The following is a 12,660-nucleotide window of genomic DNA, read 5'->3' on the forward strand; positions in this document are numbered from 1 at the left end:
CTCCTTAGATGCAGCAAAGGCATTCGATTCCATTGAATGGCCCTTTCTCTTCCAAGTTTTACGGAGATTTGGTTTCGGCGAGACTTTTATACGCTGGATCACTCTTCTGTACAAATCCCCCCTAGCAGCTATTTCCATTAATGGATCCTGTTCTCCCTACTTCCGACTACATAGAGGAACTAGACAGGGGTGTCCCCTCTCCCCCATACTATTTGCCCTGGCCATTGAGCCGTTGGCAATGATTCTACGAGAAACCCAGTTATATAGGGGTGTCACAGTGGGGGATAGGGAAGATCGAGTGGCTTTATATGCCGATGATCTCTTGCTTTTCTTGGCGGACCCTGAGGCAACCCTCCCCCATGTGATAAATCTTATTAATACTTTTGGTGAATTCTCGGGCCTTCAAATCAACTGGACTAAATCAGCCCTGATGCCTGTTTCTCGTGAGAGTCGTCTGGGCGATATTGACTCACTTTGCGGCCTCCGGATCTCAAACCAGTTTAAATACTTGGGGTTACAGATAACCAATGATGTGGGAAAGTCTCTAGAGCTAAATGTATACCCCCTCATAGATTTATTCAGGTCTAAGTTTAAAATATGGGGCTCCCTACCGCTCTCGGTAGCGGGGCGAATCAATCTTATCAAACTAATAGTATTACCAAAATGCTTATACATAATGCAGCATGCGTCGCTGCATATCCCGTCCCGCTTCTTTAAATCCATGCAGTCCCTGATGTCTTCCTTTATTTGGGGAAATTCCCGCCCCAAACTACGAATCTCTACGCTTCAGAGGCCGAAGCAAGACGCGGGCGCTGCCCTGCCAGATTTGTTCATTTACTATGTGGCAGGCCAGCTAATTCACTTGAGAAGTTGGCTGAGTGATGACCCTCTCCCCAACTCTGAGGCGCATCTGGCACATTATCTTAAAATCCCTAGATTGTGGCCCCTGCTGGAATCTCCTTCTACCCTAACAGGCAAAATGCTACCAATTCATAGGTTGGCCTCTCAGGTCTGGCGGCAGGCCAAGTCAATTGGCAATTTTATGGACATAATAGCTGACACTCCCCTTTGGCGTAATCATGGGCTCCCAGAATTACTCCGACTGGAGGACGCTCACATTTGGGAACAATATGGCATCCGGACCCTGGCAGACCTCTATCCACAGAACACCCTGTCCTCATTTGAGCAGCTACAAAATAAATATGATCTGCCCCGTTCCCATTTTTATAGATTTCTCCAGGTCAGACACGCTTTGGAGGCGCAGTTCCCGCCACCCAGACCTGCTATTTCTCATTACCCCTTAATAGGCATCCTTCGCTCCCAAGGCCCCCGGGGCCTCATATCGGCACTATACTCCCACCTCATCTCAATACGAGCCTCTCAGGATATACCCTCTGCCCTAACAAAATGGAGGACACTGATACCGACACTAACAGACGATACGTTCCAAGAGCTCCTGGAATCTCCTCTATATGTATCCCCAGCAGCCAATAATAAAATGATCCAGCTGTATATAGTGTATCAGTGCTATCTCACTCCAGCGAGATTGTACAAAATGGGCAGAATACAGTCTACAAACTGCATTAGGTGTTCCTGCGAATATTCAGATTTTTGGCACATGATGTGGGAGTGTCCTGTTATTGAAAGTTTCTGGGGGGAGGTCACAGGTTTCCTCTCTGAACTTGTGGAAGTCCCTGTTCCACCGAGCCCAGAGATCTGCTTATTTGGAATACTAGATGAAGAAAGCTGGCAACACCATAAAAAGATTTTTCTGAGGGAATCTTTGTTCCTTGCTAGAAAAACGATTGCATTGCGGTGGATGGATCGTAAGAACCCCTCACTCTCAATGTGGAGGAAGCTGGTCAACTCGGTGGTGCCATATAATTATATAGTCTACAAGGGACGCAAGTGTCCTGAGAAATTTGATAAAGTGTGGGGTCTGTGGTGCGATTCCCCCCTCACGTTATATTCACCACAATTAATGGCTTCATCCATTCTGGAGCTCAGACGTGCCCCATAGTGGATACATGTTCTGGAGCGGGACCTGTGGCCTCGGAGATTTGGCTTCTGTGTACCTGATCAGGTTTTACAGAATTAATGTGTTATCTATGTTGTACTGCATTGACTGAACCTTTATACCAACCTAATTATACAGTTATGTGTATTATCTACGTGCTGCACCTTCCTGCGATTGTAAGTTTCTCTATGCTATTTAATTTTCAATAAAACGAGTTTAAAAAAAAAAAAAATTGCCACAAGTGTTTTCTCTACAGGATCTCCTCAAAGTTTAACCCGCTGGAGGTACTTGATGACTGGAGTTGAGAAACACTGACTTAGGCCACTCTTACACAGGCGATGGTAATAAAGGCTGCGTTTGCAAACGTGATGTTTTTACTATGGCCGCCTACATACGACTGGGTCAGATTCCGCATGCTGGATCCCACAGCGGAATCTGATCTGGTGCCGGCCGGCACATATGCACAGTACAGGTAATGCCGCGCCGCTACTCTAGGTGATGATGTGGATTTCACAACCTTTCAGCAATGATGCTTGCGTAAGGGCCGCAGGTCGGATGGCTTCTACTGACATCAATGGAAGCTGTCCGCATGGAATCCGCCTAAACGTTGAGCATGCTGTGACTCCCCCCCCCACTTATTCATAATTGATTTCCGCTCATGGGCAGGAAAAACCGCTTTTCCATATCATGCTATGAAAGGTATTTGCTGCAGAATCTGGAGGCAGACACCTGCTCCGGATTTCGCAATGCAAATCTGGCCGAGTGTAGGCGGCCTATGGCAGAGCCGCTTTGTACAGCATTCAGTGTGAGCTTTTGCCTGCGCAGTAATGACGCAGGCAAAGCAAGCCGATGATGTCACCACTTTCACTTTCCCTCCCGGTGGCATAGACCGCTGAACAGACCAAGAGAAACCTACTCTGCAGACAGGGAAGATAAGGTATGCATTTTAAGGCAAGGTTAGGCAAAGTAAAAAAAAAACATGAGACCCAATTTTTGGTTGTAATTAAATTTGAGAAATTCTTCCCAAATTTTAAATCTTGCTATCTGCAATGTGATTTCATCTTTAAATTGTTGCATTTTATAGTTAATCCTATTTGTTTTGTTTCCTGCCTTCTTAATTTTTTTGTCCTAGTTATGGAAGATCAAATCATGATGTTGAATAGAGATTTTTCCACCAGTTCTCTGGAGCGCGATTACTGACTTTCTGGCATAAAATAAGGTGCCTCACGATGGTGACTGTGCTTATGTCCAGAAGCCGAGGCCTGTGGCAAGACATAGTTTTCAAAACTGAAGTGTTTACATCTGACTGACTTGTGCAATTTCTTTATTTATTTTACCTTGTCAGTGTTTGTTGTTTCTTATTTTATTTTTCTGTTTTAGTCTTCACCAGCCTATGATGTTAGATCAGGTTTCTATATATCAAGGCTAGGCCACCAGCAGCTCTCTGGATAAGCTCCTCCAGCCGCTGGAGAGCCATTGAAGTTTAGGGCATGTGTAATTGTTGTGAAGGTTTTACCCTCGTAGTTGTGTGAAAATCTAGTGGCAGGGGCAAAAAATGGGAAAATGTGACAGAATTCAAAAGTTGTCATCTATTGAGGAATATAGCCTCCATATTTCATTGTTCCTCAGTTTTGACAAGTTGTAGAAATAGTTCAAGCCGCTTGAGCAGTCTCCCCAGGGTATGATGAGCTGAGTGATATATTATACTGTACAGATCTCATGAAGCTAATGGCCTTGTTGGAATTATAAATTTATCAATGGAAATGGAAAGTGAATTGCATCAACCATTACATTTCATTACTAATGATCAAGGTGATTCATTCTTAATTTATATTTGGTTGTCATTTTGTTTTCTTGACCAAAACCTGGCAAGGAGTTTCAGGGGGGCTATCACTGTTTGTTTTTATTTTCGTTTACATATCTAATCGTATAGCCCCCTTATGTAAAAAGTGTCCCTTCCATTGTTTTAAAACATGATGTTGGGTTATGTTCTGTACCTACATGTTGATACACAAAAATATTTTTTTTTGTGTTTTCACATTAAGAGAAAAATCTACCGAAGTCGAGGGCAACAAATGCAGATTTACAGTATGAGGCAGGCCAGCCATACACAATTAGATAACTCAACCAATGGCTCTCTCTCCTGACCTCCCATGCAGTTGAGTATGTGGTTATTTTAAATGGGGAGAGGTGGTAAGTCTCTGTCAAACACCCCTAAGAGCGGCTTATCTACCAGAGAACAAAACGATCAGGCAGATTGAAATTCAAATGCCTGTTCCTTATCTCCTCTGATATTTACCATCAGGGATATTTTTGAGGCCCCCCCATTCACATTAGATGGTCAACCAATCCTTCTGAAATCTGCAGGCTTGGCCTATATGCAACTAATGTGTACAGTCAGGTTCAGACACATTGGGAGAACCATTGAGATGATCATAATTTCCTAATTAGAAGTGATATCAAACGTGATTTTCTTTAAACGATAGTTGGTTAAACTTTTAGGTTCCAGTATCCTGGATTTTGATACTATAGAGAAATTTATGTTAGATTTAAGACCTCAAGTGAAGCTATCAAAAATTATAGTGTTATTTTTTGGTAGGTGATAGTAAACTAAGGCTCTGCTCACATTTACGTTACGCTGTGTCCTTCAGGACTTCTAGCATTTTTGATTGCAAGAATAATATATTTTTATTCATATTCTTACTATTGAATAGTGGAAGCCTGACAGGAACCGTACGGACCTCCAACTGTAAGTCAGTGGTATACGTACATTGACGCCACAGCAATGGCTCTATTATGTATAAAAGCCATGACGCCAATTTCAACAGAGCCTACTACATATCGCAATTGGTCAGTAACTGATAAAATGGTGGATGATATTTTAGTGTGAAAAAAAACACAAATGTTCCTCTATTCTTAAAAAAAAATGTTGACTCTTTTTGTTTTGTTTTTTATAAGCGTTTATAACATTGCAGCTTCTAGAGGGGTTTTGTGTATTTACAAAAACTCTGGGTTTATAAAACGGCCTTGTTGATATTTTGCTGGTTGCTATATCACTGTATTATGGAGTCATTCAGGAACCAATGGCCAACAGCCCCTATAGAAGCTGTAATGGCTGATATTTCCTGTTGCCAGTTTTGGAAAAGAGAGCTTTAAAATCTTGAGGCAAGAGAACGGCTCAAGTCTTAATGTTTGTTGTGGTATTTTACATAAAATATACCACCCAGTACAGCTAGATGTTTCACATGAAATATTTTTTTAATTTGCTTCAAACAATGTACTGTGTATTTTTGAGCTTTTTTTGTATTATGTATTTATTTTATTTGTTACAACTGCACCGTGCGAATGTTTTTTTTTTTTCTGGTAGCTTTGCTGTATTGACTCCAGTAGGATACAACTTGCATTTTAGAATAAAAGAGTAAGCCCTTAGAAATTAACATGTCTTAAAAAAAACCCAAAAAAAAACGGCATTACTTATTCTCTACCTCCACCACTGTCCCTCTTCAGACCTTGTTTACCTGGCCGCAGTGATGACATCATGACTACCACTGATACCAGTGAATGTCTCCAGTGGTCACGGGCTATAGTGATTGGCTGCAGTGGTCTCATGTTGTAGACCTGATGTCATTATTGTAGCCAAATCCAGCCGGTGGGGGCACAATAGATCGGCGGTGGATATACTGCATAAGTAATGCTGCTTTGGTTTATTCACAGCATTCCCACCCCCTTCCACAGCCTGATCTTGGACAATTCACATGACTGTATTCTTAGTCTCTACAATATTCATTTCTTCCCAGAAACAGAAATGAAAAAAAAATTATGGTAACCTTTCCAAAGAATTTCTATTTTTTTTTTTAAAGTTATTGAGAATAGTTTTAGATTTTGACCATTTATGAGTGCAACAGGGGCTGAAAATACAGCTGTGTTTTACATGCAATTAGCAGGCGATTAATGTCCAAATTATCAGTTTTTTTGTTAAATTATATATTAATAAAGGCTACTACAAACTTATTCTTTTTGGGGGTGGGGAATGGATTTCTTTTAATATATCTAAACAAACATGTGATAGCCCCCTTTAAACTATTGTGACCGTATGGTTTTGTTTAACTTGTTAATACTGATCCTCATAAGCTGTAGAGCAATAACTGTTACTATGCTATAGGTTTTGTATTATACAAGATGTACTTGTGACACACGTATTTGCCTATTGCAGTAATATTGATTCGAAGCCCTGCACCTTTTACTGTTACATTTATTTGACGTTATTTAGTTGTTTCATTGTGTTTAAATGCTTTGATTTTTGCAAAGTCCTGGACGATGCCATTTCACAGATATTGTTTTATTACTATGTGAGTTTTATCTCTACCAGTGCAAACCCACAGAAATGCAGGGGGGGGGGGGCATTTTAACATCTGTATTTCTGTACTTATCAGCGTTTTTGTTTTCTGTTAAAGTATTAACGTTTATTTTGGGGAAATGTAAGCTATTTTACTTTTCTTTGCACCATAGATACTGTAGGTTCAGGATATTGTGAGTGCCAAAAATGTCTAAATGTACAGTGTTTCTCCTGAATGTCCCTATTTGTAAGGGTAAATTTAAGTTTCAGTAAAGTGATTGCATTTTCATTTCTCCAGTATTGTCTTTAAAGTCATATGAAATATCAATTTGGGAAAATAATTTTCTTGTAATAGGAATTTGCACCAGCATCTAAGCAATATCGAGCGAAACATGAAAATAATTATAGGCAGCTACTGTGTATAAGAATAGCAGTTTATTGCTAAAAGGTAAAAAAAACAAAAAACAGCAATTTCAAGCAATCTGGAACAGGGTAATTGTTGGGTCTTCAACAGGCAAAGCAAGGCATATTGGTACTAGCATTTATAATGCTGGACCCACTTGCAGTATAGGTAGGCGTTGACTGTCAGAATAATTCAGGACTGCACTAACCCACGATTGGCAATCTTTGGCTAGAATATTATCATTGTCTCCATTCTATATTGCATTTCGAGAATGTAAAGAAGTTTCCCTAGATAGAAGTGGTAGTAAGACATTCAGCTTCAGACCAGTCCCACAGAATACAAGCAAAGAGATAAGTCATGCAAAGTGCGGGTCAAAACCTATAATTTCTTACTCTACATTTCTCACGTATGGCTTCTAGGCCTACCGTATTTGAGACTGTGTGCTGTCCATGTTAAGCCGCCGACAGCTCCATTATTGGTCGATGAAGCCATGTACATGGCTATTTTGTTTTCATGGCAGGTCCTGTTCACGGATAACATATAGGACAGCACAGACTGGTGTTCATGTGCTATCTGATGCGAGTTGCCCTTACGGCTAGTGCACACCTAGCCTTATTGAGTGAAGAAAGGCTGTGGCCTTTGATTTTCTTGAGTGTTGTGTTCATCCTTGCGCAACTTTATGTTTTGCCAACTTTCAGCATTTTACTATACCTTGTTGCTTGACTGCAGACCGAGCATATAGGGCCTAGACGTGGTGACAATCATAATGGCATAAAACAGAAAATAAAAGACGAATGCAGCTCCACTCTATGAACTGCATGGTGGCCTTTTATGATAAAATTAACCATGTGTTTTTCACATGTAGTAATCCTGGTAGTAGTTTTGCTTATTGAAGTCCATAGGGTAAAGTGCAACTAAAGCATCAGGGATGGAACATCCTGTGGTTTTGTGGTCTATTTAAATGCAGTTATAACTAAATTGTAAGTTTTAGAAAATTGGCAGTGCGACTTACAAACTAATGTGTAAGGCTGGCAAATTACTAATTGCCAACAAATTATATTCAAACAGACTGGTTTAGATAATACATACACCCAACAAAAATCTTTGTCGACACTGTCACCAGCATATTTATGAATAATGTGTTCTTCATTGATTTTACTAATCAGGCAGGAGAATTTGTAAAACACCCCACTCACATGCTGCGGAAAACAATATAATCTGCAGCATTTTCTTACATTTCACTCATAATGCGAAGGGTGAAATGCATGGCCAAGTGCACACAACAATTTGCATATAAATGTTTTCACTGTGTGGGAACATGGCCTAAACTATGTGTTTAGCTGTTTATGATGAGCCATCAAGCCAGCCTCGCAAGCACTAGTTACTATTGTATCCACCCCACTTTATTCATATGTTAGAAATCATGTTGTGCAGTACTGAGTGCTTCCGATTGTATGGCCCAAAGAAGTAAGTACTGTTATATGCAATCTACACGACAGCAGGTGCTAACATCTAAGGAAAAATACCTTATGGATTACATTAAAATACATGTATAGAAACGGCTGCTTTTAAAGGGACATTATCACCATACTGAATAAAGCCAGTACAATGCTGCTTCTTGATGCTGGCATCATAACATTTTAGAGTTAAAGCAGCCATGTTTTTCTAACCTCGAATAAAAACACAAATTTTGTTTGGTATTGCAGTTCAGCTTCATTCACTTGAATGGGGCTGAGATGCCATACCAGCCACAACCCATAGACAGGTGTGGTGCTAGTTGTAGATAAAAGATGCCATGGCTTTTTAATCCTGTACCACCTATTTAATATGTTGTGGGGTGAGACTAGGGCCACTCCTAGGATCCTTCTATTTGGGACGACTGTCGGGGACTTCAACACCTAAAAGTTGTCCCGGCAATGACCGCTCCTGCGCTTTACCACGGGAGTGATGATGATTGCTCAGTGAATGGAAGCGGAGCAAGCCGTTCAGTTGCTGCCAGATTTTGCACTGAATGATTATCGTTCCGATTCCCGCGATCCAGCAAGAATTTGACCGATCATCGTTTTACCTATAGATAAGAGGTACATTTTCTGTGCAATATTGAAAGCTCTCAGTCATTAGAAACACCTAAAACACTCCTTACATAAGGTTGGGTTGCATCCCTATAGTAGACAAATACTTGAGCAACCCTGCATGTGACACATTTCTTAGAGAAATGTTGCATTATGTATATCGGCAGCATTAGCATTCAAAGTGAACCTGTCATGACTTTTGAGCTCCATCAACTGCATTATGGGGCTCAAAGATCAGGGAATGGCATGTCCAGAGAGCAATGTTTTTTACTCTTACAGTCCACTCTGTGCACAAACTCTCCCATCTACTTTGGGGGGAGGGGCAAAGCAAGATTCTGGTGAGTATAAATACCCCGCTCCCCGAATACCTCATTCACTGACCTTCCATAATGTAGTTTATGGGACTAAAAGTTCCCTACAGGTTTCCTTTAAGGACTTATTAACACAGTCGTATGGGAGTTGCACCCACTTGCATTGAACCACACCTGGACACAGGTCGGTGTACTATCCGAACCTCACAGGGATTGGACATTCAATGTCCTATTCTTGTCAGTGATAAAGCCGAATATAGAATAGACTGCCGATCTGTATTAAACTAAAGTCATTAAATTCAGAGGGTCCATGTGCAGCAAGCTGTACCTGAGAAACTTGGGGACAACTCCCCTTGGAGCGCACGCCGACACCTGTCCGTATGCTGTCTGAGCTACGTGGACATTGCACATTGCATGTCCTATTCTGCTACATGAAGACTAATGAGACCTGGACATGTCATAGTTTTTTCACAAAGAGAATTGGCCCATGTGAAGAATCATTGATGTGAATAACCTTATAGGGTATAATTGGGCTATGTGATGTCTATGGAATTCAAGAACAGCACACAGACTAAAAGCACATGCCCATATTTTCAGGCGAAGGCTGGCTTCACATGGACGGGATTTGTGTTGCAAGACGCACAAATCTTGCCCGACTTTGAATCCTATTCTCTTGAATGGGGTCCATACATGTGTGTTTCATGGCTCGATATCGCACTTGCCAACATGTGCAAGCCCCATGGATGCGAGGCGTTTTCATATGAAAACAGCCTTGCATCATTGTGGAGATGAAGGGAATCCCCGCCTCGGCTGCCACAGGGTTCTCAGATTGCTTTCAACTGGGCTGACGCTGCTCTCGTCGGCCCCATCTGGAACTATGGCCGCTCTCGCAGAGATAAGACATGCTGCGATATGTTTCCCGCATAGCATCACAGCGCCATGCAAGAAAACTTTACTAATGTGAATGAACCTCATTCAAAAGAATGGGGTTCATATTTGTGCATCTCGCAGTGCACAAATCTCGTGCGATTTTCGCGTCCGTGTGAAGGCAACCTGAGGCAGAGAAAGTTGTGCAGGTTTTTTTGATCCTACAAGGATTGACAATTTCTTTAATAGAAGACACTCCAAAGTCTTCAGATCACACTGCAATAACAGACGAGCATTTAAGTTTATTCTAATGAAATGCAGTTCAGTTTTTCTTTTTGGTTCGTTTTTTTAAGTTATGTTGTGAAAGCATTAGATACTTGGCTATTATTTACAAGTTGCCATCTACTTGAGAATTGATGGTGTCCCTTTAAGATGAAATTTATTGGCAAGCAGATATGATCTTGGGAATTCATATTAAGCAAGTAAGATTATTACACCTCAATTGTCCCATAATAATTTGATCCTCTTAACTAACCATTTTCCAAATACAAAAAGTTTAGCCATATGGTAACTCTCTCAATAGCAAACTTGCATCTGTTTCAATCATTGCTTCAAGTGTTTCACATTTCCAGAAGTGTTGCTGCATTGAATTTAGGTCTCGGTTTCGACTATGTACATAAGGTCTGCACTGTTTCAAACCAGCATTAATGAAATCCTACGCAGGGAGCAGATCTTTAGAGACTGAATATGAGAGATCAGAGATCTAGTATTTGAATGATAGTGGGGAATGCAGAAGTATGTCATCCATATGTAGTATTGTGTCTTTACTTGTGCATTCACCTTGAGGGCGTTTTACACACACCGATGATCGCTCAAAATTTACTCAAAAGCCATCTTTTGAGCAATAATCATTGTGTGTAAATATGCCCATCTTTCACTTTTCTGCCGAACACTGATTTTATGTTCGGCATAAAATCCATCGTTTGGCAGAAGAGCTGATAGCAGTGACTTCACACTGTGTTCTCCGCGGGAGTACTGATAACATTGTCTCAGCTGCCAGCCCCACGGCAGAACAAAGGGAATGTATTCAGAGAACAGACCACCCGCTGTTCTCTGAATATAGCTCCCAGCGGCTCATATGCATTAATAAGCTACTAATTGGCATTAGTAGTTTATGCAAAATGATCGCTCAAAAGCCATCTTTTGAGCGATCATCTTTGCGTGTAAAAGGGCCTTAACACACAAACACTGCAAAATACATTTCTTTTCTTCTGCAATTTGTTAATGACCAAAGTGTGCGGGGAGAAGTGGAGGAGGAGGGTGTACTACATGCTGAATTGTTGATGTGTTGCAATTCTTTTTGTGTGTCTGTAGTGTTCTAGTTCTTGATAGAAATCATTTTATAAAGGCGTTTTTCAAAGGTACAAGCATTCACTGAACTACATTTTGCACAAAGTATATATTTTGAAAACAAATGTGTGAATAAACAACCAGTTAAGGAAATTGCTGTTAAGCCTTAACGTTAAATAAAACAATTGACAAACAAAACTGCTGTCATGTTTGTTTCTTTTTAATGAAAGTAGAGATATTTGAATTGCCATGTATTTTTCTATGTAAAAGTGATAGCCAGTTAGTCTTGCATTCTCCATAGGGATTTCATGCATATCTGCCAATATAGTTTACATATTGACATCTTTTTATGAGCTTGACATTCACGCCTATGAATATATTAAGCATGCCATTCTAAAACAGTGGGAGTTGGGCCCTTCTCTGGTTTTAACAGGCTCAACTCTTTGGGGATGATTTTGAAGTGTGGCTGTGGAAATCTTGTGAATTTTTGCCCATTCATCCAAAAGAGCATTGGTGAGGTTAAGCACTGATCTTGAACAAGAAGAGGTGGCTCTGAACGTGTGTGACTTGTCTTGATTTAGCACAAATCAGTTTTGTTTTTTTCATCTGGCCAATCACAGCGAGACGATTTTTGCAAAAATCGCCAAACTATTGACCATCTGGAGTGCTGGAGTTCTAGGTTTGAATCTAACCTTGATGGGAATTTGAACCTGGGGCTCAACCATTGTAAGGCAGCAGTGGATGCCCCAGCTACAGTGGAAAAGTGTGAAATATAGAAAAAAAAAAAGGCTCTGTGAATGACCCCCAGAGGTTATATGACGTCATGGGGAACATAGACGTTAACAAAAATAAGTTACAAAAATAATTAAAGATACACAAGTGATACACTGGATCAAGGAATAAATAGATACCTTTGGAAATGGCATCTCCCAAGCTGACTGGCACCCACTATCATGCATTGTTCAAACTGATAACTCCCGTCACTTTGCCATGAGCACACCGGCCAGTGTTCAACCTCACTCACAAGGCAACGCCCAACAATTTATACAGGTGTGAGTGATTACGAAGTGGCATTACCTCAGGGGGTTGGCTTTAAAACAATTTACATACTGCTATTCCTTGGCTCTAACTTTTTTTTTTCTATAGCCAACAGTGTGTGACCTTTTATTTAACATGACAATCTTCCTGATTACCCCTTAGTGAAATGAGCAGTATTTGGATATTAGGCACCATGGAGGGGGCAGTTCCATTGCAGCTTCTCTACTAAATTCCTATATTTGTGAGATGTCCTAGGATCACATTAG

General features: G+C 40.7%; 1 protein-coding gene across 2 annotated transcripts in view; it reads left to right on the forward strand.

The window, feature by feature from the left end:
* The window catches only part of PHTF2 (putative homeodomain transcription factor 2), a 107,833-nt gene extending 96,279 nt beyond the window's left edge, over positions 1-11,554 (forward strand). For both annotated transcript variants that reach the window (XM_066591999.1, XM_066592000.1), the window contains one exon: positions 3,150-11,554. In XM_066591999.1, coding sequence (XP_066448096.1) covers positions 3,150-3,170 — 21 coding nt within the window. In that variant the 3' untranslated portion in view covers positions 3,171-11,554. The remainder of the gene's footprint in view (positions 1-3,149) is intronic.
* The last annotated feature ends 1,106 nt before the right edge of the window (positions 11,555-12,660 follow it).

This window comes from Eleutherodactylus coqui, chromosome 2 (genome assembly GCF_035609145.1).
Source record: "Eleutherodactylus coqui strain aEleCoq1 chromosome 2, aEleCoq1.hap1, whole genome shotgun sequence".
NCBI classification, from domain to species: Eukaryota; Metazoa; Chordata; class Amphibia; order Anura; family Eleutherodactylidae; genus Eleutherodactylus; species Eleutherodactylus coqui.